Raw genomic sequence first — 27,413 nt, forward strand, 5'->3', positions numbered from 1 at the left:
GTAGGGCCCCACTCATACGGCGGGTTACATTCCAGACCCCTGCCGAAAAGCGAAAACCGCCGGAAAGTGGGGCCCTACTGTATTATATAATACACACTCAGAAACACACACCAGGCAATCCAGGCAATATAGCTGTAGGGAGCTCATGTGCTACAGCTGTCAGCTGGAGCGCGGGAAGCTCGCACGCTACAGCTGATTGCCCCGCTGACGCTGCCATATTAGCAGAACACCAAAAAGCGAGGCTCTACTGTACTTGGGAGTTGGGTTTAATGCCCAACTTTCATGGAAGTCACATTTGGATTCAGTCAAGTTGAAATCCTTCCGTTCCATACAATTATTGATGCGTTTTTCTAAGTTCCAAGGGGGGAGCTTGGTTGTACCAGCAGTTGAGGTGTTCCAGTCCCACAACTGCTGTATGGCGCAGAACTTTGGGGGTATAAAAATGTCTCTTGAGGTAGTGCAGAATTCCTTCATGAGATCCCTGTTAGCTGCCCCTCAAAGAACATCTGCATCTATTGAAATTAATGGATTTAGTAGAGATGGATAAATTGACATGCTTACTTAGAGAAAAATCAACAGATACATTTCTTAAGGAATGGAAGCCTCTTTTGGACTTTTTGCTGAAAGATCAAAATGAAATGATGATAATGGGATTTGACGATTAATTAATGATAGCCTATGGAGAAAAGTGATTTTGTAATGTATTAAGGGAGAGGTTTGATATATATTATATACTTATAGCTGATCTGCGACAAATCGGAAGTCAAGTTTTTTTAATGTATTATTATGTTTTTGTTTTCTGACTTTGTTTTGTTTTGTTTTATGAAATTTTGAATAAAAATTATTAAAAAAAGAAAAGAACATCTGCATCTCTATTAAGGGCAGAAATAGGGCTATATTCTTTAGAATCCTGTGCTCGTACTGCACTTGCCTTGTATTTGCTGAATTTGGCTTATATGAATGATTTGCACCTGCCAAAGAAATGCTTTGTAGAACATCCGCAAACCTCAACCCAAAGCTGCTGGGTAAATTCTGTTAAATCTACTCTGTCTGCTTATGGGATCAACATGGAAGTTTTACCTTCCTTCTCTTCCATTAGAGTTAAACAGCTGTTCAGAGAAAGAATCCATCTTTATTCTAAACGGTGGGACCTCTAATCAGAACCCAAATGCCATTTTCTATTTGGTACCCACTCTATAAAACAGCATTTGGCATGGAGCAATACTTCACATTTCTGACAGCAGTGCCTTTGAGAAAATCTTTCACAGCATTACGACTTCAGAGTATACCCTCTGCTTTTTTGGATGGGAGATTTTCTAACATTCCAACTCGTCAAAGAGTTTGTATCTGTGAATCTGGTGAAGTTGAGGACATTGTACATTATTTCCTAAGCTCTCTCTCTCCAAGCTACAAATGTTGTGAGATTACACACCCCCCCAAGCACTCCTTCAGGTTTCATTTAAATTCAAGATTTGGAAGTGCTTTTATCAGAAGCCAGGCATTTAAGGCAAAATACAAGCTAAAAGTGGAGCTTGTATTAGTACTTCTGAACAAGGATTCAGTCGGCCCTGGGCAAGTAGTGTGTGAGGGATGATATTTGAGAACCTAATGGGGTGCAGTTGCTCTGCCAGTTGCACATAACTTTATTTTCAGTAGTGGCTGTGCATTCAGAAGTGATGCAGGCATCTGTTTTATTAATTAATTATTGCTTTTATCTGTCAAGGTTATTTATACAGAGAGTACCCACTACAGGCCCACCTGGTGCCCACCTTAATATTTTTTTGGCCATAGGCAAAGTCCTTTTCCCCTTTCTCAGGCTTTTCTTCAAGTTTACGTGTCTCAGTGTTTAATCTTTGCATCACATTCTGGTTTCAGCATGCTTGTATGGCAGCATGAAATACCTTCCTTTGACTCTCTGAATTGATGGTCAGTGTTATATTTAATCTTGCAATCTCTGCTTCAAAACAGTGTTTTTGCTTGTAGAGCTGTGCTGTTCATTGCTCTAATTGTTTTTCTTTTATTGAGATTGTGGGTGGTTGCTTTTTAACTTGTATTAAAAAATAAATTGTGTGTCACCCAGAGAACGGTTGTGTTTGGGTGACTCTTAAATGAGATAAATAAATAAATAGTATTTGATATTGCGACAAAGGAGGAGCACTTAAATGTACTAGGTTGCCAGGAGCAACCTTGGAACTTTAATTCTGAAAACAGCAGTGCCTGGGGAGTTGAAAAATCTGCTGGGCTGGATGAAAGTGGGGGGCATGTGGCCTAAAAATTAGCAAACCAAATGAAATTCAAAAGGAGGTAAAACTGCACTGTGCTTCATCTTTGAAGCAAGTGAATATTGGATATGTAGCAACAGCCACCCGAGTGCTAGCTTTTGAAGAAGCCGTGAACGTTCTGTACTGAGAGCGCAAGTCCTCTTCCAAAAGGGGTAAATAGGATTATAGCACAGGTTCCCAAACTGTTGTCTGCAAGCTTAATTCAGGTGGTCTGTGGTGTGTCTGTGGATTTCTGGTTGAAGACAGGAGATGGCACATCCATTGTATTAAATATTCATACTAGTTTTTAATTGTATTTTTATTATTTCTTTTTTTTCCTTATATTGCATTTCATTGTATTGCACTTTGAATCCTATGAAAAATCATTAAATGGCAATTTTCAAGCGGTCCATGAAGAACCAGTGTACTAGTTTGGGAACCAGTGTACTGTAGCCAAAATCGGGGTGGGGGGGAGACCTCTGACTGTTCCTCAAGGCCATATTTTTAATCATCCATGCATGATGTTTGCTATCTGACACAGACATTTTGAGGCATTTTGAGAATATCTTCTTTTTTAATTATCATGAGGAAAATGTAGGGATTTGTGTGGGAGGCCAGTTGTAGGCTCAGATACAAAGCCAGATGCTGAAATGAGCAAGTGATAGTTACTTTTCGAGCCACTGTCACCACCACTGAGGTGGGTGGGGGAGTGTTGACATAGCAAGTTACAGCATCTTTTATCTGTGACACATGCTCTCTTCATTTGAAATGTTAATAATGTAGTGTGAGTCCAATCCATTTAGAAGTTGCAAATCGGGTAATGTGAAGAGCTGTTGTATACTGAATCAAACCATCTAGCCTGTAGTGTCAGTTCTCCCAAGTTCTCCTGGCAAATATGTTGCACTGTCCTGCTTCCCGATCTCATCTAACTATAGGGATCAGGGATTAAACTCCAAATACAAAGCCTGTGCTGAGCTATGGCCCCTCCCCTTTCATGGAGTTGGGCTCACTTAGGGCCATGGTTCACTGATTGAACCTGCATGCAAAGCAGGCAGCTCTATCCCCAGCCTCTCCCAGTAGGAAGAAATTCTGAAGAACCACGACCAGTCAGTATAGACAATACTGAGCTAGATGGACTGTTGTTCTGACTCAGTAAAGGTGGAGTAGGGATCTTTTAAATAAATCTAGATTGCCACATTGTCTGGTGGTGGTGTTCTTTTTTAACTGTAACCATTGTGCTTTGTATTGACCAAGGAAGTGACCGTAGGCTTCCAGGGGAGGAGCTTCCTCTTCTGCATCCAGCAAAGAAATGCAGCAGGTTTGCTGGAGGAGGGACAGAGCTAACCCTCCCTCCTCAGCAGGCAAATGTGGTTTGGTTTTGAGCCTAGTAACTTTTATTTTATTTTATCAGATTCCTTACCCGCCCTTCACCACAGAGTCACAGGGTGGGTTACAACAATAAAATACACAATTAGAAACAAATAAAACAGTTACAACCATAAAACAAAGTGAACGCTGTTAAAAACAATTCCATATATTCAAACAATTCTACATGTAAAAACGGTTACAATAGTTCCAATAAAGATGTAGTTTGTGTTTATATATAAGGCTAGTTTAGACAGGCAGTCCTCCTATGAAAATCACCCTTCAGGTGAGACCAATGGTCCATTCTTGTTCTATTGTTGTTATTGTTTTATCAAATTTATATACTGCCCTTCCTCCAAAGGAACCAGGATGGTAAACATATCAACAAAACAATTTAACAAGAAACAGAAAAGCATTCTAAAAACAGTTAAAAACATTCTAAAGCACAGTTACAGTTAAAAACATTCATCAGAGATCTACTAAGTTAGCGGGTACTCACATTAGAATTTCTGGCAAAAAGCTGAGAGAATCCTGTTTATAGCTGGATGTATTTTAGGTATCTCATACATCCCTTGTATTATTGACCAAGAATTTGAAAATTATAACCGTGGGCAGTTAAACAATTGTGGCAGTTCACTCTTTTATCCTAAGCAACTCTGTGGATCAGCGTGTAACCCAAGGAAATGAAGGGCAATTGTCTCCTATGGCTGAGCACAGTGATTATTAGAAGTAGCACTCTGGTTAAAGCTGGATAATCAGACACTTTTTTCAGGCGACTACTACAGCCAGGTGTCTTAGGACTAGTGGACCAACTTGAAAGCATTTTTGTCCAGATCAATACTCATGGAGTCTTTTGTGATACCTTGCTGACCGTACTCCAGTGGTGGGCCAATTTTAGTCCCATTTTATTTCATTTGTTTCCAACAATCCTTTAAGTAAATGTTGTAGGTGCAAGAAGAATAGCTTAAAGCATTTGCCTGTGTCAAAAGTATGTGTTATATTTTACCATACGTTTAGATTACCGTTTGGTTTATTGATTTTAAGAAAGTACACAATCTTCTAATAAAGTTACTACAGCTGTAAAGGCATTGCTTTTGGTTCTGTCATATTTTTGAAATAGCAGCCATATAAATCAATAGCAAGGAATGTTTTCTGTAATTCGATTTCATAAAATACTAGTTGCAGCCGTGGCATAACCAAGCACTTCTTTAAGCTACAGCTCCTCTTGCTTTTGTATCTTTTCATTTTTTGGCAGTCAGTCTGCTGTAGGTGACAAGGCCTATTTTCTTTTTTCTCCGAATGTTCCTTCAATGTAAAAAATAGTCAGCCTTCCATTATGCCTTTTTGATAAGGATGTCCTGAACTAGCTCAGTCAGAATATCATAAATTCTTTGCCATCAGGGAGAAATGTTTATGGGATTCATTGCTGGGAAATCTGCATTGCATCATTGTGGTTCACAGTCATCAAGATAGAGCTGCATCCAAAATCTGCACTTTTCTGTGATAGAGAATTAAACTTTCAGCCACATCTTTGTAAGCTCATGTAGCATAGAAGCTGAAGTGCAAATTGGGAGGTCCCTGATTTGAATCCTGCCTTTGCTGTGAACTGTCTGGGTGGCCTTAGGTAAGTCATTGGGTTGTATTCAATGTTAGTCCTACTCAGAGGAGACCCATTAAAGTTAATGGACATGACTGACTTAGGTTTATTAATTTTGATGGGTGTACACAAACTGTCGCCAGTGCAATATGCAAATACTGGCCTACCTTATAGGGTAGTGGTTTGGATTACAGAAACATTTATAAATAAATATATTTCTATACCATCATATCATTAAATTATTGTGGCGTACAACAATTAAAAAACCATTCAAAATAATATAAATAATAATTAAAGTGACTGGTTAATTAAACAGGTACAAAGGCTTGTCAGCATAAAAATGTGTTGAAGAGACACTTGAAAGTACGAAACAAGGATGCCTGCCAAACCTCTGCAGGAAAAGAGTTCCATAGCATGGGACTAGTGACACTAAATGCCCAACTTCCAATTGAGGCCAGCTAGGCTTCTGTAACATGGAATAAATATAAGTGTAAAGTGTGTTGAACGCTCTAAACTGCTTAAAAACGCTATGACTGTTAACTGTATTAACTTGTAATAGTGATGCTATTGACTATTGGTTTTTTTATCCTAGCTGAAGGAAACCCTGGAGGGACATAACTCCATTTTAGGCTAGCAGATTTTCTGCTTTAATTTTCTTACAAATTCTTGAATTTGTTAAGACCAGTCATAATAAATACATAGCTGTCCCTACAGCATGTGTTCAGTAGATGTAAGTGTTCTAATTTGTGCTGAGTAGGCTGTGCACAAGAACTTTTTTTTTTAAAAAAAAACCTGTTCTTGTATTCACCCAAATCAGACTTGCTTTTTTGCTGAAGGATGAAAAGATTAATGAGGTGCCTCGGAGAGTTCTACGTCTCAAACAGAGTCCGAAGACTACCAATCTTTGTGCTTGTCTTACATGAACTAGCAAGGGTAGAGGAGGTGGAAGCTACTCTGTCTTTAGAATGCCACTTCTCTTTATCTAGGGCAACTCCTTTCTCATAATTGCAGGCAGTGGGCCTGCCCCAATGCTGTGTTTTACATGGAAATTCTTCCAAGTGCTGATCAAAAGCAGGCCTCAGCTTCACACACACTCTTCCCCATTCTGCTTTTCACAGGTGAATGTCTTACTGGGAATAGCTGAAGGTGGTCTTTTAAATTTGGTTTAAACTGCTTTTAATACTATATATTCTTGTGATCCACCCTAGGACCTTTTGCTGAAGGACAGGTAATAATTCAGTCATTGTCATCTTCCTTGACCTCGGGAGGTGAAGACCCTTTACTCTTTCATGATCAGGAAAGGTCCCATGTTCAAATAACTCTGCACCTGCCTTTTTTATGTGGTTATATTTCTTCCCAAGGTGGTGATGGGAAAGTATATGATCCAAAGATCAGTGTTCTTCTCCCCTGGGCCAGTTTCAGGGGAAGACCATGTCAGACTTGGACTGTGTTCAGGAGTGCATCAGCTTGCAAGTAGATTTTAATGACATCTGATGAGCAAATGTGTGACCTCGGTGCCCATCTATACAAATTCATTTATCCTTTAGTGTTTCTTGATTTTGATGCTCTCAAAGCAGCTTAAAATATTAATAAAATACAATGAATGCCTTAAAAGTCATGCACTTCAGAACAGAACCATCTTGTCTTCTTCACTTGCTTTCTTCTGGATCCCTTCCCACAGGGCAGCTGGTGAGGAAGGACTGAGTCTAGCTGGAGTGGGTACTATTATAGCTTTCCATCTTGAACAAAACCCTGGGAAATGTCTTTTTCTCAGGATTCTTAGAAGAGTCCCCTCTAAGAGGTGCCTGGCACTCTCACAGAACTGTATCTCCATGCATTCTGTGGAAGAAGCAGTGGCGGCATAGAACATGCCCCGTGGTGCCTGATAATGTCACAGTCTAAATACCCACACAGAGCTAGGTGTTTTCCCTTGAAGGCAAATTATAAGTACCCCCATGACTTGATTTGGTGGGCTTGAAGCAAAACCAAATGGTTCTTAGTTGGACCTTTGTTCATATGGTTTCCTTTGGAGGGTCTTCTGGATTTGGGGAGTTTGCAAGTCAGTCTGTGGAAAACTCGCTGACCTACCTGCTTTTTCTGACAAAACAGGTTAGTCTTAACAGGCAGGAATTAATAGGAAATTGCCTCCTATTGAAGTGTGATGGTGTAGAACATAGGATATTACTTCTGTGCTTGGCCTCTTGCATCATAAGGTGCTCTGCTCTTCATTTCTGCTTTGTCTTTGTCTCCCGTGGCAAGATCAGAGAAAGATATATGCTGGCTGGAAAAACTCCTAAATGTTTTTACTCCCCAGGAAAGGGGCTGCCTTGAAAGTTCCTGGGATTTTCTTACTGTTGGATTCTGCTCTTCTTGTGGTCTTCTTGTTTTGAGGGCTGCTGGTAGAATCCTGGAAAGGCATATCTCTGTTTTGTTGGTTCTAAGAAGCCCAAGTGGGCTCTGGAACAAAATATGGCAGAGTGGAGGTGCTCCTGTTCAGGATGCCTGCAGGCCAGGTTCCAAGTCTCCCAGAAGCCATCTACAAGTCAGGGAAAGTGGGGACACAATTTTGTTGCTTAGGTATGGCAACTTTCAAAATAAAGGTGAAGTTTGAGGAGAAACACTATGGTATTTTACAGATATTCAGGCCACGGTCTGCAGATCAGAATACACCTTTCCAGAATTAAGCAGTAAATTGGCCATATACATTCAGAGGTAGTCGCCTACCGCTGCTCCCCTTGCTTCGCTATCCTTTCTCCTCTTTTTCCTGGCGCCATCTCCTGCCTCTTGTAGCCTTTTGCTAGGAGAAAGAAACGCCAGCCGGCATGGAACCTTTATCAACAATCTGCATATTTAGCACAGAACTGAGCTATTTGGGGCTATAAGCATCACCCTAGTCCATATTAAAGAGTTATTTGCTTATCCTTCTGTGTTAAAACACAGCATCATCCACAGAGACTGGAGCTGTTGGTGTAAACCTCCCGCTCTCTTTGTCATGGCCTACTGTCTCTTTAACACTGAAATAGCTATCTGTTTACAAATATGCTCTAGTATTCTCAAGTACAATTGAAGCATGTAAGACCAGTAGTGTTCACTTTAGTCTTCAGCCCACGCACGTCAAAAGCAACTGGGTATTGCATGAGTCCACAATAAACTTTACAATGCCTAGGAGGATAGACATTACAATAGAAGTAAAAAGCTTTTGGGGGGCAGGGAGAGAGAGGAATGCCCTATTTTCCCTCCATAGTGAAAGAGATCTCTGGGAGAGGGCAAAAGACAGGCATTGTGATCCCTGGCTCAGTCAACACACAAATAGGGAGACAAGAAATGTGATTTTGCCTCTCCAAGGAAAGTGTTGATGCATCCCCGAGGTTGCCCTTCTCTTCCTTTTAAGAGTAAATGTTCTGGGAGAAAGGAGTAAAGAGTATTTGAGCTGCAGGAAGAGAAGCACATCTGTGACAGCCACTTACGTAGCACTAATGTGTTCACCAAGCTGAGGCTTGTGTTAATACCCCAGCCAAGTAGCCATTCGAGAGATCCCTTAAGGCAGCCTTCCCCAACCTGGTACCCTTCAGATGTTTTGGACTATAACTCCCGTCAGCTCTGTACAGCACAAACAGCGCCAGGTTGGGGAAGGGTGCCTTAATTGTTCAGCTCCTGTGAATGAGTCTTCCAAAGTGTTCCATCCCCGTGCTAAAAATAACTAGAATTGTATGTAAATGAGACGTCTTTGTTTTAAATCTTTCCTAATAGCTTTTGGTTTTTTTAATGGCACTGTTCGTGGTTATTAATGAGCACATGGAAATGCAAATTTAAAATTAGACAATGAATATCTTCAATTGCTCCCAAACAACAATGCTTGTAATTAAATTGGTTCCTGTGAATGACATGGTAAATTGTATATTATTAGCCACCAACAACTATCAAGTTCCTCCCACCACCACCTCGACTTTGCTTTGCTCAAAAGTACTTCAGAGCTTATTCCTTGATCAGCCAGTTCAGCAGTGCCTACTACAGTTTGATCTTTCTGGATCTCTCTCTGCTTTTTGCTGAATGATACATGATGTATTTGACACAGTTAAGAACTTGCAGTAGGCAAGCTGCATCTTGATGAAGGCTTAAGTGGACTTATGATTTTGAAGGAATCAAGTCAAGTCCACCTTGTTCTCAGAGGTGGGAATGGCTTTGAAAATGGAGATTTAAAGGCACCTGTTCCATCTTTCAAAGTCAGGCTACTAGTATGAAATGGTGCAATTTGGAACAACATTTAAAACAGGTCTATTAAAAATGTTGTGCCACTTAATGCAGTAAAAGAATCTCTAAGCAGTTTACATAAAAACAATAAAAGTACAATGGTGACAATCATTAAAATGAATGATGGGGAGAAGGTACATGGGAAGTGTGAACAGATGATTGTAGAGTTGCGACACAAGAATGCCACCTTGTATCACTCTTTTTCAGAACTTGTTCAGAGACTTCTGCTCAGTGCCTCTAGTCTACCATTTGAACCCTTTCGTGAGATAGTATAGCCCTAAGTTTGCTATACCTATAAAACATGCCTATTGCAGGAGGGGGCATTGGCAGGAAGTGGCTCAGTGCAAGCAGCCTCACATACTTACATTCTCTTTCCACAAATAGAAGGTTTGTGGGGGAGGGGGCCCTTCAAGGAGCATTGGGAGGTTTTTAGGCAGGTAAGTAATGAAAGGTTCTCCACTGCAAAACGGGAGGCTGCGGCACAAGGCACCTTGCAGCATATGTGCTGCAGAGAAATAGGGTGGTTCTCTTCCCCCTCCCTAGCTTTTTGCTTCTACCATATGACCTGTCCTCTCCTCATAAGAACATAAGAAGAGCCTGCTGGATCAGGCCAGTGGCCCATCTAGTCCAGCATCCTGTTCTCACAGTGGCCAACCAGGTGCCTGGGGGAAGCCCGCAAGCAGGACCCGAGTGCAAGAACACTCTCCCCTCCTGAGGCTTCCGGCAACTGGTTTTCAGAGCATGCTGCCTCTGACTAGAGTGGCAGAGCACAGCCATCATGGCTAGTAGCCATTGATAGCCCTGTCCTCCATGAATTTGTCTAATCTTCTTTTAAAGCAGCATTACCCAACCTTTTTCAACCCAACGCCCCTTTGCAAAATCTTTTTGTGCCCAACGCCCCCTTCAGATTAAGTATATGCCAGTGCTTCCTATTCTTCCCTTAAAATATGAGTAATGCATAAAAGGTATTTTCAATTATTATTACTGATCGTTTTTATCATGCCTTTTTATTGCACTTAGATTACACATTGAATTCTTAGTATGATTTATTAATATACATACATAGTTATAGAAAAGTAAATAAAATGAGATTTACTATAAAATACTAGTGTGATCCTTGAGCTTGATGAGTTTTGGGTAACTTCACAATATCTGGAGTATACTTGGATAGTAATAGTCTTAAGTCACCAAGACTAACAATATCCAAACGGTTTCGATACTTCACTAGTATGCAGTCAGTTTACCGGCATTGTTTTGTTAAACAAGTTCATTTAAACATCACAGAAACAACGGGTAGCGAGTGTGTCCCATTCCTGAAGAAAACCAGCAAATAACTGACTGTCTGCGTCACCCGTTTGCACACGGCACTCATCCATTGGAAGAATGCGCCCTCCACCAATACACCCAGCTTATCAAACACTCTCTCGTGATTGGTTCCAACATCCCTCAAGACAGCATCGGAACATTACCTAGTGCTGGGGCATGGCTAATATTCCCATTCCTTGATATGACACTGGCCGCTATTCAGAATTTCTTTATTAAAGAGCACACACTATAGTGTTATTTCCATGAATTGAGACTATTAAATACATTCTAACTGGGGACAAAACAGTTTAAAAATTAATGATTTGTGTATTAAATAAAATTAAACTTAAATGCTTCAACTGTCGCATCAGACCGCCAAATGTCAACGCCCCCCAATGAACCCAAATGCCCCCCTAAAGTTTGTAGTCATGCCAACACCCCCCTGAAAGCCTGTAACGCCCCCCAGGGGGGCGCTACCACCCAAGTTGGGAATCACTGTTTTAAAGCCATCCAAGCTGGTGGCCATTACTGCGTCTTTTGGGAGCAAATTCCATAGTTTAACTATGCGCTGAGTAAAGACGTACTTCCTTTTGTCTGTCCTGAATCTTCCAACATTCAGCTGCTTTGAATGTCCATGAGTTCTAGTATTATGAGAGAGGGAGAAAAACTTTTCTCTATCCAACTTTCTCAGTGCCATGCATAATTTTATACACTTCTAGCATGTCTCCTCTGACCCTCGAAAGCATACTGTGGGTTTATGCAATACCCAACACATTTTAACACGATTGGGGAGGGCTAGAATGAGTTTGGTCTTAGTTGTCCTTTGGGATTGTCCAAAATTGTCGTTTGGGATTGTGACATATTTACAATAAGCCATTCATTTAGTATTAAGAGAAGGTAGGCTATGAATGCTGAGCAAGTGAGTGTGCATGCACCAATTTGTGCAGTTATGCCGTGTTTAGTGTAGAACTTTCCTGAGAGGCCTCTTTAAGAATGTGGGCAAGAGACTTGGCTTGTCATCTTCCAGTATTGGTTCATAGTGGTAGTCTTGTTACCACCCACAGATACCCTTTTATTACACGATGTGCATTTCATTTTATCCTTCTAGTCTTTGAAATACACTGCTGTGTCAGGAACTCATCCAGCCCCAGAACAGAAGTTCTACCTGGAGGGGGTTTTGAGACCCTTTCAACCCAACAAATTAACATTCCAAAATCTTTTAGTAGTAGTGGAGTAAGACACCATCTGAACTTTTTTTTTTTATGGGAGGGAGTTCAGTGTTATCAATTTCTTCCTTTGTATTTTCTGTTACAGTAATGGTCTGTCATAATAAACCTGATTTGCTGCAGGTTTATAAATGTTAGTAAGCACTTATCCGGCTTTATGTCTGAGGCTTTAGCTTGCACTTTCCATTCACCGTATATCAACTAGGTACGTCGATAACTAGACCACAGTAAATGGTTTCTAGGCATTGGAGCAAAGCCTGCATTCCTCATAAAGGAGAAATAATTGACATTCAGAGGAGGAGGATTGCTTAAATAAATACCTCTAAGAGCTCAGGAGAGATCTGTCCCCTGACGTCTGTTGAAATAACTCTTGGAACATATTTGCACAGAGGTCTTCATATTGAAGTATGGGGCAGCCTTGGAATTTTCCAAAGGTGATCAGGGAATCCAGTAATTCCTTGCTTTTATCTTATCCCATCTCAAGTATATGCTTTTCATTAAGCTCTCTGGTAGCTTTCACTTCATCCTTACTGCTAAAAGTCTCAGCTCTGGTGGCTATAGCATCCTGTATCCTCATCTTCCAAAACTACTGCTTTGCGGCTTCCTGACTTTCAGCCTGGTCATGCCTCCTGTTTCGTAATTCCTCTGTTGCTTCCACCAGAAATGACTATGCCAAGTCTCAATTTCTCTGTGGGGCCGTTTTGGGGTCCTTCCTGCTGTTGTAGAGGTTCAGGTAATGTGCCTTCATTAAAGCAAAGTGCACACAAGCTCTGATGTTAAAGCTGCTTGGTCTATCTTGCTCAGCTGACATGCATGTTGGGGCTTCTGGAGTGGATGCAATGCCTTCCCCACCCCTTTTGCCATTGCCAGGCTCATGAAGGAGGAGAACACAATATTTTTTTAAAAACAAAAATCAGAACTGCACAGTTTGAACAGTCTACACACGAAGGGTGACTTCGCTTGTGCCTGCTTTTGAGACGGGCTCCCGCCTCAAAAGAAGCTTATTCAGATATAAATCAGTCAGAACATTTTTTTTTTGACTGATGAAATTTCTCCCGGGCAGGGAGAAACATAGAGATTAACCTCAAAAGCCTGTTTTTGTTGGGAGGACTGGATTTCATTAATTTATGAGAAAAGGTCCAGCCAGCAATGCCGGACGGACTTCCAAACAAGCTCTATCTGATTAATACGATACGTTTATCTTTTCTTCAAAGAGAAAACCGACTAACAGGCAAGCACCCTTCTTTCTATTATTTTTTTTACTTGGTTTAAATTGTTGCAGCAAAAAGAGATTTGTCAAATGAATCAGCTTTAAAGAACTTCTGGGTGAGCTATAACTCTTCTCTGTTATTCACGAAATTAACAGCTTATCTCTGTTTCTATTGCAAAAAGCTGTCCTGGAAGTGCATTCTAAAGATATAAACAGAAGAGGGATTTCTATTCCGAGGAACAGTATATTGTCTGGGACTATTCTCTTTTTGGTCTATTTTATTTTGACGAATCTGCTTCTTCACGACGCCACTAACTGTTTTGATGCTGGGAACTAAATTTGTTTTGTATTCTTGAACATAGAGAGATAAGGCAGGCTGCTCTGTTTATACTGTGATGTCATCAAGCCTGGAATATTAACCCAATTGTTGCTGAAATAAGAAGTGGTTCTTCTTTATTTTTGTTTTGTTTTGTTTTCGTGGTTTTAAAAATGGCAGTCAAGAAAGTGGCTGAGAATCTGGAAGTAATTATGTTTCAGAAAATAATGGATGAGATTGAGATAACGAAACAAACCCTGCGACAGGGCAGTAAGGAGCTGAAAATTGAACTGAGCAAAATGACACAGGAGCTTAAAGAAATAGGGGATCCTGTGAGAGAGGAGAATGAGATCAGAGATGAGAAAAGAAAAAATAAAGGGAAGATACAAGCCCTGGAGATTGGAACAAATGTGGAATTGGAAAAAGATCTGGAGTTTATGGATATTAGAAATAAAATCTACTGTTTGGAATTTAACGTTATCTCTGAAGAAATTAATGAAGATATTAGAGATAAAGTTATCAATGGCTTGGATAATCTTGTGGACTGGAATGACGTGATGGAGCTTGATATAGAGAAAATCTATGGAATTAACTGCAGCCATGTGACAATGGAAAAACTCTCAAGAGATGAGCCAGTGCATTTTGTAAAAAAGAAGAACAGAGATATGACTTTACAACAATATTTCAGCAACTTATTCAGAATTGATGGCAAGAAAATATCTGGGATAGAGGAAATTCCCATCAGACTCTTATTATATGACTATGGCTATGACAGCAAGATTATTATGGAATACTGATAATGGAAGATTGGACACTGAAATTACTGGACTTAACAGGACTATTGAAGATGGAAGATGGAATTAATAGGGATAATGGAATAATGGCTATTGAAATTATTGGACCTAACAGATTTTGATGAGATGGATTAATCGATATGTTTATTTGGACTATGGTTATGACAATAAGATTATTATTATTATTAACGAGATGGATTAATCGACATGTTTATTTGGAGAAAAATGGATAGATATATTTCTTAAAGAATTGAAACCTCTCTTTGACTTTTTGTGGAAAGAATAAAGTAATGTTTATGAGATTTGATGATTAATTAAGATAACTACTGGAGGAAAGTGATTTTATAATATAATTTAAGAGACAGGATTGTTATATATTGTAGACCTATAACTGATTTGATCTGCGACAAATGGGAAGTCAACATTTTATTTTTTTGTTTAATCATTTTTGTTTTGTTTTGTTTTTTGTCTTTGAATGTTTTATGATTTTGTTTTGTATGTTTTATGAAAATTTGAATAAAAATTATTGTAAAAAAAAAAAAAGCAAAGTGCACACAGATTCATTCTCTCGCTCGTGCGCACACACACAGCACTTTCCCAGTTTCACCAAAAGTGATTTTTAAAAATGGACAAGCAACTGCTCACGCCACTGGAGCACTAGGTCATGGAGACTTGGCTGTCCATGGGTGTGCTGCCTACAAGGGAAGGGCCACAGCTCAGTGGTAGAGCATTTGCTTTGCATACAGAAGGTCTCAGGCTCAACCCCTGGCATCTCTCTCCAGGTGGGGCTGAGAGAGAACCCTGCCTGAAACCCGGGAGAGCCACTGCCACTCAGTGTGGACAGTACTGAGCTAGGTAGACCAGTGGTCTGACTAGATATATATGACAGCTTCCTACATTCCTATATATTGCCTTGGATCCAGAGATGTTTTGTGCAGGGCAGCCCTGCCAGAGTTTCCTGATTTCCCTGTCCTGCTGCAGCCCATCATATCCCGTCCCATGCTGTTTTGGCAGAGGGGTGAGAGAGTCACATGGGGCTGCATTTATTTGCATCAGAAAATATATTTCCACTTACTCAGTATCTCAACATATTCTGTGGTTGCAGACATACCCATACCTCAATCACAGTGTGCATAGTCACCCACAGTTGTGCATGCAAGCAACCTCCTAACAATTACCAGTCCCAACACCCCTTAGGTGCCTATAGAGAAAGACCGTGCTACAACACTGGCAGCCTAACCAAATTTCATGTAGGACTCCACCAACCCCAATAAAAGCCTTATGCCACTCACTCATTCACATTTACATTGGGATTTTCTGTGGCCGAGGAGCTAAGCTCTCAGCATAGTAATCTGCTACCACCTCCTGCCTAAGAAGTGGTCCCAACTCCTTCCAGCTGTCTCAGACTCCCACCTTGGAATAGCATCATGTCTCCTTGCAGTTAGCCAACTCACAACCATAAGGGGGAGTGGGACTTGTACTTAGAAAACCGTCCCCCAAAGTTGCAAAGTCTGTAAGAACTTTATGAGAGGAAAATGGAAAGTCCACCCTCTTTGGCAGTCCTAGTAGCCAGGTGATGTTGATTTTCGGGGTCAACAAAGCTCAACAGGTGATGGGGAAGGCAAGTGTTGCGAATTCTTCTACCCTCATTCCCATACTCTTTACTGCCCAGCTTGAGGGTGTTGATGAAGTGGCAGCCCCACTAGCTCCTAATAGTCCGGCTGCCTTATGCCCCCCATGTTAAGTTTGCAGTACTTCAGAAAAAAAAAAGGATTCTTCTTGGGCTCCCTATGGTTTTGGCTCATTGTATTGCCCTTAGCCTCTCTCCACTCTAAATCACCAGTTGTGGGGAAAAGCTATGTGGAAAGATGTCACAGCTATGTGGAAAGATGCCGAAATGGAACACTTCTTATCAGATCTTGCTGTGATCTTCTTGAAGAAAAGCTAGCGCTATTTGTGTTTGAATTGTGCTGAATATTTTTATGCCTTCAAACAAAATATTGATTCCCCCGAGACAACTGATAAAAATGTTTTTGTGCTCTAGTTTCTGGCATTTTAAGGACTTTTGTTATGTGCCTTCAAGTTGATTACGACTTATGGCGACCCTATAAATCAGCGACCTCCAATAGCATCTGTCATGAACCACTCTGCTCAGATCTTGTAAGTTCAGGTCTGTGGCTTCCTTTATGGAATCAACCCATCTCTTGTTTGGTCTTACTTTAAGGACTACTTGCATGAAACTTTATTTCCAAAACAAAATAGTTGGGTTTTTGCTTTTTGCTGTCCTTGCATTTTTTTCATCAACGGGCCTTTTCTGCCCTGCTCAGAAAAAAAGCTTAATATTTTTTACATTAGAAGACAACAGTAATTTTTTAGGCTGTTTTCTTTCCAAGTTATTACTGTATCGTCATTCTAATGCCTGCTAAAGTTAATACTAAAAGAAGATTTGCAAGGTTAAGTTTGGAGTACTCTTAACAAGAATGTACCAACCGTAAAAGTTGGGTGCCAAGACTCTACTTTGTCTGGAAATCCCATCCTTGAACCTGGAAGGCTAGCCCCCTGATCTCAGAAGGTGGGGCTGGTGATGTTGAAACCTTTATCACTTTCCACAATTCAAGGCTGAATTCTCGCCATGGTCTGAGCCTCAGATATCCTCCTTACCTCCGCCTCCTCAGTAGGAAATTTGCTGTACATCAATTTAGTCTCCCATAATGGGTTTTAGATGCATAGCATTGACTAATACCATTTTCTATTTTTTTTTAAATAGAAACACAGTAAATCTGTCTTGCAGCCAGGTTAGAGGAGAAATTTGATCTCATTTAAAGGTGAACCTGTCAAGTCCACACTTTCTGAAACAGTGTAAGAACTGAAACACAGCTAGCCTTCAAAATTCGAATGTTTCCAAATTTTGCAATTCAGTTCTCCAACCTGTGCTTACAAAAATGCATATATTAGGGTCAAATGTGCATAAAAATGAATATATTAGTGAGAATAATTTACAAAATGCATTGTATTAGGGAAAATTGCTTGTAAAAATGAGCACATTATTTAAATGCATACAAAGATGTGTATGTTAGAAGAATTTTGCATTGAAATGCTGGTTTTCTTTTTTTAAAAACCCAAACACAAATTGCTACAGAAATGTGAACTGAATTTAAGATTGGAAAAAAATAGCAATGGAGAGAACTGAAATTGACAGATTCTTCCATCCCTGCTCACAACCAAAGTTTAAAATAAAACCTTCCTTTTGGAAGGTAAAAGTTTATTTCCAAAAAAAATGGAATTCTCAAGCTGTGGCTCCACAATGGAAAACGAGTGCTTCTCCTGGCTACCTGGCGAGGGAGTGGCTTCAGATCTTTTGATAATTTGCTTTGAACATCAGACAATGCTTTTAATTTACCATTAGTGACAATATTTTCAGCTACTTGTGATTTTGGAAAATCAGGGTAATTGAAATCCATGAAAGAATCTGCAGATTCCTTTTTTTTTTTTACAATAATTTTTATTCAAATTTTCATAAAACATACAAAACAAAATCATAAAACATTCAAAGACAAAAAACAAAACAAAACAAAAATGATTAAACAAAAAAAAAAAATATTGACTTCCCATTTGTCACAGATCAAATCAGTTATAGGTCTACAATATATAACAATCCTGTCTCTTAAATTATATTATAAAATCACTTTCCTCCAGTAGTTATCTTAATTAATCATCAAATCTCATAAACATTACTTTATTCTTTCCACAAAAAGTCAAAGAGAGGTTTCAATTCTTTAACAAATATATCTATCAATTTTTCTCCAAATAAACATTTTGATTAATCCATCTCATCAAAATCTGTTAGGTCCAATAATTTCAATAGCCATTATTCCATTATCCCTATTAATTCCATCTTCCATCTTCAATAGTCCTGTTAAGTCCAGTAATTTCAGTGTCCAATCTTCCATTATCAGTATTCCATAATAATCTTGCTGTCATAGCCATAGTCATATAATAAGAGTCTGATGGGAATTTCCTCTATCCCAAATATTTTCTTGCCATCCATTCTGAATAAGTTGCTGAAGTACTGTTGTAAAGTCATATCTCTGTTCTTCTTTTTTACAAAATGCACTGGCTCATCTCTTGAGAGTTTTTCCATTGTCACATGGCTGCAGTTAATTCCATAGATTTTCACTATATCAAGCTCCATCACGTCATTCCAGTCCAGAAGATTATCCAAGCCATTGATAACTTTATCTCTAATATCTTCATTAATTTCTTCAGAGATAACGTCTCTGATCTCATTCTCCTCTCTCACAGGATCCCCTATTTCTTTAAGCTCCTGCGTCATTTTGCTCAGTTCAATTTTCAGCTCCTTACTGCCCTGTCGCAGGGTTTGTTTCGTTATCTCAATCTCATCCATTATTTTCTGAAACTTAATTACTTCCAGATTCTCAGCCACTTTCTTGATTGCCATTTTTAAAACCACGAAAACAAAGCAAAACAGAAGTAAAGAAGAACCACTTCTTATTTCAGCAGCAATTGGGTTAATATTCCAGGCTTGATGACATCACAATATAAACAGAGCAGCCTGCCTTATCTCTCTATGTTCAAGAATACAAAACAAATTTGGTTCCCAGCATCAAAACAGTTAGTGGCGTCGTGAAGAAGCAGATTCGTCGAAATAAAATAGACCAAAAAGAGAATAGTCCCGGACAATATAACATTCCTCGGAATAGAAATCCCTCTTCTGTTTATATCTTTAGAATGCACTTCCAGGACAGCTTTTTGCAACAGAAACAGAGATAAGCTGTTAATTTCGTGAATAACAGAGAAGAGTTATAGCTCACCCAGAAGTACTTCAAAGCCGATCAATCTGACAAATCTCCTTTTGCTGCAACAATTTAAACCAAGTAAGAAAAATAATAGAAAGAAGGGTGCTTGCCTGTTAGTCGGTTTTCTCTTTGAAGAAAAGATAAACGTATCGCATTAAACAGATAGAGCAAAAGTTGGAAGTCCGTCCGGCATTGTTGGCTGGACCTTTTCTCATAAATTAATGAAATCCAGTCCTCCCAACAAAAACAGGCTTTTGAGGTTGATCTCTACGTTTCTCCCTGCCCGGGAGAAATTTCATCAGTCAAAAAAAAAATGTTCTGACTGATTTATATCTGAATAAGCTTCTTTTGAGGCGGGAGCCCGTCTCAAAAGCAGGCACAAGCGAAGTCACCCTTCCCGGAAGTCAAGAATCTGCAGATTCCTGTAGGAAAATTGTATTTAGCAAGCTTGGCATTTGCTTTGAGGGATGACTTTATTTCATACCAATACTGTATGAGATCAGTTTCTCTAACGGAATTACAAAAGAGAGGGTTTTCCCCATTTTGCCTTTAGAAGTGTTAAGGTACATTTTCTTAATTCTGCTCTTTAGGGGATAAAATGATGTTTTTTGTTAATATGGGTAAGGTATCTTTTATCTGCGATGATCTGAAAATCAAATGGAAGAGATGAAGTTGTGTTGCGTTAAAATAGTAACCATTCAAATTGATGCTTTGCATTCTGTGGCTCTTACACTGTCTTGTACTGCTAGATAACTGAATTCATGGCTGATTTCCACAGGTGGTAGAAGATGCAAAGCTTCCATGTGTCTGTTGTCTGTTTTCTCTCTGCACTGACATGTCTCCTGTGCTATTCTATCATCTACACTTCAGGGAACATTTTGGCGTTTTAATGAGAGCCTTTATGCTCCCCTGCCAGATGCTTTTGGGGTGGATTAGGTTTTATTATTATTGTTGAGATTTTTAATGTTTTAAAGTATTTGTATGTTTTTATTTTGTACGTCGCCCAGAGTGGCTGGACAGCCAGCCAGATGGGCGACTAATAAATTTAATAAATAAATAAATAAAATATCAGCTCTGGGGACCCACTTTTGTCCCCCCCCCTTTCTTGAGATTCAGCTGTGAAACCTCAGAAAATGCCGTTCAGATTATGGGTCAATTTTTTCTTATCCTTTCATATATCAAACATCTCTACCACTTTATCTCATCTTCCCATTTCTCTCGTCTTCTGCCTTTTCAAGTTTCCACTATCCCACTCTGTTTCAGAGCTGTTCTTTGACCTGTTTCTTCTTCATTTCTTTCTCTTTTTCAGAGAATATTTCCCTTATAATATCAATATCTAAATGTTTGCATTTGCAATATCTGTTGCAAATACTGTTGATAGGAACCCTTCAACTTTAAAAAAAGCCCAGGTGTTGGGTGCAGTACTCAAAATCAGGTCTTGCACTCTTGATTTCTTGTTTTTCATTTTTACCCCCAGTGGTCATGAAAATAAATTCAGTACAGTGCTTTGCTACATTTCAGGACTGAATCATTAACTATATCCTGGCCCACCAAAAGCATATGCAATATTGGTTGGGATCCAAAGACCCACACAGTTGGTACCATTCTCCCAAAGGGACATCAGACTTCTGTTTGATATAGTAAAAGGGTATAATGTTTTCAATAAAATTTAAACAACAAACAAAAAAAATGATGGTGCAGAAAATCAGTTGGGCACTCCTAAAGTTTATGTTTGAACCCCAGCTGTTGTCTTTCAAATTGATGTAAGATCATATTAACAAAACCAATTTGTGTAGCTTGTCATTTGAAATTATTTCACTAACCTTTTCTTTGAACAGTAATTGACAATGACTTTTGACTCCATATTCAGTAGAATCTGTTTCCCTTTGTTTTGAGACTCACTGTTAAAACAGTACATATTCTCTCTCTTTCCTTCCCCCTCTCTCTCCCCCGTTACAAATTGTCAAAGAGGAACACTTCCAAGCCACAGTTGCCTAGAATTTCATGGAGTTAGTTCCAAATGCACCATGGCTTTTAAAATTAAGAGTGTGTCAGCTTTGTATAGTATTAAAGTCCACCCTTATGGTAAAAGGTTGTGAGCCAGAGCACTCTTTGAGGTATGCCCCAAGAAGATATGTGTGTGCAGTGGAAGTTTTGACTACTACAGGAACAGCAGGTGACTTCCTATGCCATATAAGAAACTACTTTTGAAAAGTCTTACCACATGGAATTAGTTGTACGGTTCCTTGGATCCTGGCAAAGAACTGCAGTTATTGTAAACATATAGTCACTATCAAGGTAGTCATTATCTATGAGTCCTTATATATCCCACTTCCAGAGGAAATCCACTAAGTTCTTGCACTTACTACTTTTCAAATGCCAGGCAAAGGCTGTATTTTTTGTCTTAGTTAATTTTATTTCTTAAAAAAATACAATTTACAACGTACATTATTTACATTAAACCAGTCTGAAGTTTGTAAGCTGTGCCTTTAATTTTTTTTTGTTAACCTAGAGACGTACTAAAACAACCTCTGCAAATTCAGCTAAAGTTAGAAGTGTTCAATACATCCAGCAATTACCATGCACTCTTACATCTTTATAGAACACAATTTCTTATTGATCCTGTACCTTGGAGGTCTTGCAGAGCTTCACAGCACACCAATGGGTAGAATTTCAGCATAGGCCTGAAGTAATTCCAGGGCACCAGTACAGTAATGGAACTTGCATATCCACTCTGAAATTCTTTTTCATCTGCCAACTCTCGGAGTTTTCCGATCAAAGGAAGGAGTTGGCGATATATGTTGCAGAAATGTTTGCATGTGTGTTTGATCGTAAAAGGTCAACTTATAAGGATGGCGGGCAGTCCAATCCCTTTTTTTTCTAGCTGACTTTGGAGAGGATTTCCATTCATGCATCAATAAATGTCAATGCTAGTCCCCAACATTCTGTCATACTCTAACATGACTGAGAAGCAAGCCAGCATGGTAGCAGTTGTCCAGAGGAACGTATTCCGCTTCCGAAAGCGCTACACGGTTCCTCAGCACCGAAACCCTTGTTCCGGCAGCCTTTTTTCTTTCCCTCCTTGCTTTGAGGCAACCCTTCTATGCCTTAAAATCACAAGCTAATTATAAGGGAATATAAGAAGCGCCTTATAGTGTGTCAGACTATTAACTCCTTGGCTTCCTGTCATCAAGTGCCTTCAGCTGGCCAGTTCTTGCCTTGTCATTTAGTCCTCGCTTCTTGTATTCACTACATCAAGCTGCCCTGAAATGTCAGCTAATTATTTTTGTTCCCTAGTGTAAAGTTTTACAACATGATCATTAGCAGTTACAACTCTTGCTGATTAAAGCTTCTAACAAGGATGACGCTTTTTGTAGGAGAAATATTCTACCAAGGGATGCAAACACAAAACTAGTGTGACACACATATACTACCTTAGGTCAAGTCCAGTGATTTAGTATGTTCAGTTCTTGCTTAGACACTCGTTATCTGTATACTTTTGAATTAGAAGTGAAAAACCAAAAGTAACGGGGTTGATTACTAGTGACAAGCCTTCATTCTGTAGAAGTCATAACAATGTAATGGGCCAAATGTAAGCCTGGTTCACTGAATGTGGGAATTCAACATCCTTGATGATGGTCTGAAAAATCTTGGGCTGACTTCCTCAGTTTATCATTTTCAAACATGCAAAATGTATGCTCCATCTCCATTCTCAAAGAAGCTATGGGACAATAGAACGTTCCCTTTTTACAGATGGGAGATAGAGGCTAATCATTATCATTCTCAGGTATCTCCAGAGGGGTGCTGCAGTTTTAACCTAGACTTCCAAAGTATCATTTTAGCATTTCATTCATATGCACAGAATGCTAACATCTGTCTGACTTTCATTTCAGACTGTCAGTAACATGCCGTGTCCCCTGTTGACTGGCATAAGGACGTTGCCAACCTTGGAAGTAAAGGCACCCGAAAGGCCTTCAAGCAAAGGCAGGGATCTGCCCAGAGAAGAAGAGAGAGAGAAAAAGAAAAAGAAGCACAAGAAAAGATCCCGCTCAAGATCCCAGTCACCTCCTTCCAAGTATCACTCGTCTTCTAAATCCAGGTCTCGAACACATTCGAAGGCCAAGCACTCGCTTCCCACTGCCTATAGAACTGTCCGGCATTCCAGGTGGGTTTTCTGAATTGATGTTGCCATTAAAAGCTCATCTGTGCTCATCATCCTTTTCCTTGGAGGTGCCTCCCTTCTGAGGCTGTTTCGCGTGTTATATTTTGAACAGGTTCACAATAGACCCTTATTACGTACTGCATAAAACTGCAACGTCTGAAACAAATACACACGTTTTGTTTTTGTCTGCCATTTCACAATTAAACGCTACCAAAGCAACCATGAGCTGTGAGGCCTTGGAGAAGCTGCTCTTGTAAGGAATTTCTACTTTGTTGGCACACATTTTTATTAAGAACTGAAGTTAATACTTGACCTTGATTTTGTTTAAACAACCTTTAGAACTGGTTTGTCTCCAGAAGATTAATTGAAGTCGGAGTAGACTGTCTTTGAAAGCTAGCAGATTAAGTGAAAGAGCTATTGAAATAAATGGCACCTTGCAGTTCACACCTTGCACCAATGATATTCAGAGCCCTTCTAGGGGTATGTTGCTGTTTTCCCTTCTCACTTGAGTTACCAGGGCAGACTTCTTAAAACAGAGACTGTCTTGTTCTCAAAAAAAAATGCTATGTGGGAATGAGCTGCTATTTGGAACAAGGGACACCCTTGCATAACAGACAGCCAGCAAAGCCTTGTGTGTTCTCAGCATGGGTTCACTCCTGTGTTGTCCCTGAATTAATCCTTAAATATAGTCTACAGACACATGATGCAGCCACCTAGCTGAAACCGAAGATTATTTAAGAGTCTGGCCAGTGCCTGGCTGGGAGACCACCTCAGACACTTCATGTATGCCACCTTGAGCTCCCTCATGGAAGAGATGAAAGATAGAAATAAATACTCATTTTTGATTGTACAGGTTGGAAGCTTTCATAACTCAATGGTGGAATGTACATTTTGTATGCAGAAAGCTCCTGATTCAATACCCAGCGTGTCAAGTTAAAATAATTTGGTTACAGATGATCGAGATGGGGGCTTAGCTTGAGACCCTGGAGAATCGTTGTTGATTAGCCTTCCCCAAGCTAGTGCCCTCCAGATCTTTTGTGTTTTGGGGGGTTTTTTTTACTACAACTCGCATCAGCTCCTGCCACCGTGGCCTATTGCCGGGGATGCTGGGAGTTATGGTTCAAAACATCTAGAGGGCACCAGGTTGGAGAAACCTTGTGCAGACAATACTGAGCTAATTGGACAAATAGTCTAACTGTATAAGGAAACGTCCTGTGTTTCTGTGCTACCTTGTATGGCTTTAGAAAGAATCTAGCATCGTACAGTCCCTTAAACCTCATGTAGCTTCAGGTATACCTTGGAAACCTGATACCTCTTAGCTAAGATGCGTAGAACTCCAGGCATAGTTTGTAAAGGATCTGGACCTCACAATTGTTGACAGAAGCATGAAAATAACCCCAAAGCACTAATGGGTCAGATACTAGGGGAGCTTGACTGATGGGTCAGAAACGAAGAGAATTGCCTAGTGGTCACATATGATGCAGGACTGTATCCAGTATCCACTGGTGCAAGGGCTCTTGCACTAGTGGATGGGTAGGTTTTCATGTTGTGCAACAGGAATCCAGCATAGCATTTGCACTAGCGGAAACCTATGCAACACATTGTGCACTCAATGGTGTAGCAAAGTGACCAGTAAACTGTTTATGCATTCTCTTGCTACAACACGCAAAACATTTTGCCAGTAGAATAAGTATCCCATTAAGTGACCTTGACTTAGCACTCCATTGGATACAACCCATGATTGCTAAGTCACTAAGTCTGTGGAGAAATAAGGGAAGAAGCCAGACCTTAAAGGAGTTTTGCATTCCTGTCTTATATTAATCAGATTCTTCAAAGACCAGGGGCTGGTCTGCAAATCAGGCCAAGTGTGCAGCTCATATATACACCCTTCCTACTCACCATTTTCCTATAGCGGTTTTTTGCTTCATAGCGAAATTGCTTCCAGACTGTAAATCTGGATTTATTTCTGTAGAAATGCATGTCCTGGCACCAATCCACTACTCAGGGTGGCTTACAGCAATTTAAAATCAAAATGTCATAACAAAACAATAAAAATACATTTAAAAATACATTAAGAATGCTACCAAGGCAGCATTAAAAATGCAACAAACCACAGGTAAAACATATCCTTTATATAAAACAGAAGATACTTAGCAGACAAAAGCCTGCTGGAAAAAAAATGTCTTTACCAGCTAGTTTACCTGCATTTCACAGGGCAACGTATTCTGCAGTACCAGCGCATCCACTTCAAAGTCCTACTATTGGATGCAGTCTGTGACACCACAGATTATGGATAGTTCTATACGACCACTTGTTAGGTAAATTCCTGTTGCCAAAAGTGTTCACATTCTGATTATTTTAACACTGTGAAGAAAACATTAGTTGTTAACCACCCAGGTCCTTTTTCTTACCGTCTTCCTAGTCATGTTACAACCCTTCCCTGTTGGCTCATGCCCCAGTGGAGGAGCTGTTTAACTCCATAGGGGGAAAAGAACTTTGGAGCGCCTTCAGTTTTTGTTTTATCTATAGCTTATTAGGGTTTTCACATTATTGCAATAAAACAGTGCCATTTCTTATTTCCTCCCAGCCCTCCTACCTCCCTCTGCCCTCACCCCCCCTTTGTTTGTTACATTTTCATTTGGATCCAGCACTTGATCCTTAGAAGGCCTCAAAGCCCTATGGAGCTCATCAGTACACTGATTTAGAAGCAATGAAACATCAGTCACAGAGTACTTAATGTGTGGTGTTCTAGTTGAGAAGTTAGTTTCCTCAGTTAAGACTAATACTGGCCATATTAATTAGGAGTGTGTAAATTTTCTTTATTTTTGTTCTCTGGGATTTGCTTTGTATGTTCAAGTTGGGGGGAGATGGGATTGCAAAAACAAGTGGGTACACAGTGAATGATTTAATGATTTTGCAGATACATATTACAACTGAAAATCCTCCCGCCATTTATTATGAAAGTCCCATTTGCAGTAAGGCCTCATCCAGAGTAAGCATTGTGGGTTATATATACTGAGCTGCTCTAGATAAATGGGTGGGGATGATTGTCAGACTCCCAAGTTTGCAATTCAGTTGAGCCAGAAATTTCATTTCACATTAATCACTTTCTTTCTGTACTTCAGTAATAGATTACTTGCTAAGCCACCTACTCTGTTTACCCTGCTAACGAACTATGTATAGTAATTAGCAGAGAGAGGCATCATTAAAGGATTGCTTTTAAGATTAGCTGATTGGCATAAGTAAAACTTAACATGCTCATTCAAACTTAGCATGCTCGTCTCAATTTCAAAGAATCAACTAAGCTAGGCCTCAAGATGGTTTTTCCTTCTCGAAATGGTACAGATCTGTGTTTTGCATTGCTTCAAAATCCATTTCCCCTGGAGGCAACATCTTTTTGCACAGATGCTGCTCCTTAAGACGTAAAGTGATGTACCAAATCTTTCCAACACAATAGAACTTTAAACAGACCCTGTTTAGCAACACAGTTGGTATTAACATGGCTTATTCAAGTTGAAAGCCTATTAATATTTCACGCTCTCAATAATCCACGGGTTTTATCATGTTAAAGTAAGCCTTTTTTATTTCTAAGCTAATAGCTGCAGCCCATCTCAATTTAAGGCAGTAGTAAAAAGCAACAACACTACAGTCGAAGCTGCTATATGAAAATATATACGTATTAGTTAGAAGATATTTTAAGCTAATGCTTTTTCTTTTCCTTATTGGTCCAGACTCTTGTAGTTTCTTGAAACAGTTTTAAGCATGCTTTCTTTAAGATTCAGTTACAGTTCAGGGATTTGAGCCCTTTCAGAGACCCTCCTTAACCTCCCCAAGTAGCCCCTTTTTAAAAAAATTATTCTGAATGTGAAGTATGTGCCTCCATATCACAGACTCTCAGAATCCACAGGGACATTGAGCATGGAGCCGTGGTTCAGCAGCCCATCAGTAGGAGCAGCAGCAGAGTGCGGGGATTCTCAGGCAGCCTCAACAGCGCAAAGATATGACTGCCGGAGCTCTTTAGAGGGAAATCCTGGTAAAGCGTCAAGGTGTCTGTCTGACTGACCTCCAACTTCTTTAATCTGTGTTTTTTTCTTAGTATTATCATTATC

The 27,413-nt window shown here is 39.7% G+C and overlaps 1 protein-coding gene across 3 annotated transcripts in view; it reads left to right on the top strand.

Moving 5' to 3' along the window:
- SFSWAP (splicing factor SWAP) overlaps positions 1 to 27,413 on the top strand; it is a 137,607-nt gene that overhangs the window by 91,568 nt on the left and 18,626 nt on the right. For 2 of the 3 annotated variants that reach the window (XM_061602318.1, XM_061602319.1), the window contains exons 14-15: positions 23,036 to 23,307; positions 27,195 to 27,350. In XM_061602318.1, coding sequence (XP_061458302.1) covers positions 23,036 to 23,307; positions 27,195 to 27,350 — 428 coding nt within the window. The remainder of the gene's footprint in view (positions 1 to 23,035; positions 23,308 to 27,194; positions 27,351 to 27,413) is intronic. The other variant, XM_061602320.1, reaches the window with a different exon arrangement.

This window comes from Rhineura floridana, chromosome 19 (assembly GCF_030035675.1).
Source record: "Rhineura floridana isolate rRhiFlo1 chromosome 19, rRhiFlo1.hap2, whole genome shotgun sequence".
Lineage (NCBI taxonomy): Eukaryota > Metazoa > Chordata > Lepidosauria > Squamata > Rhineuridae > Rhineura > Rhineura floridana.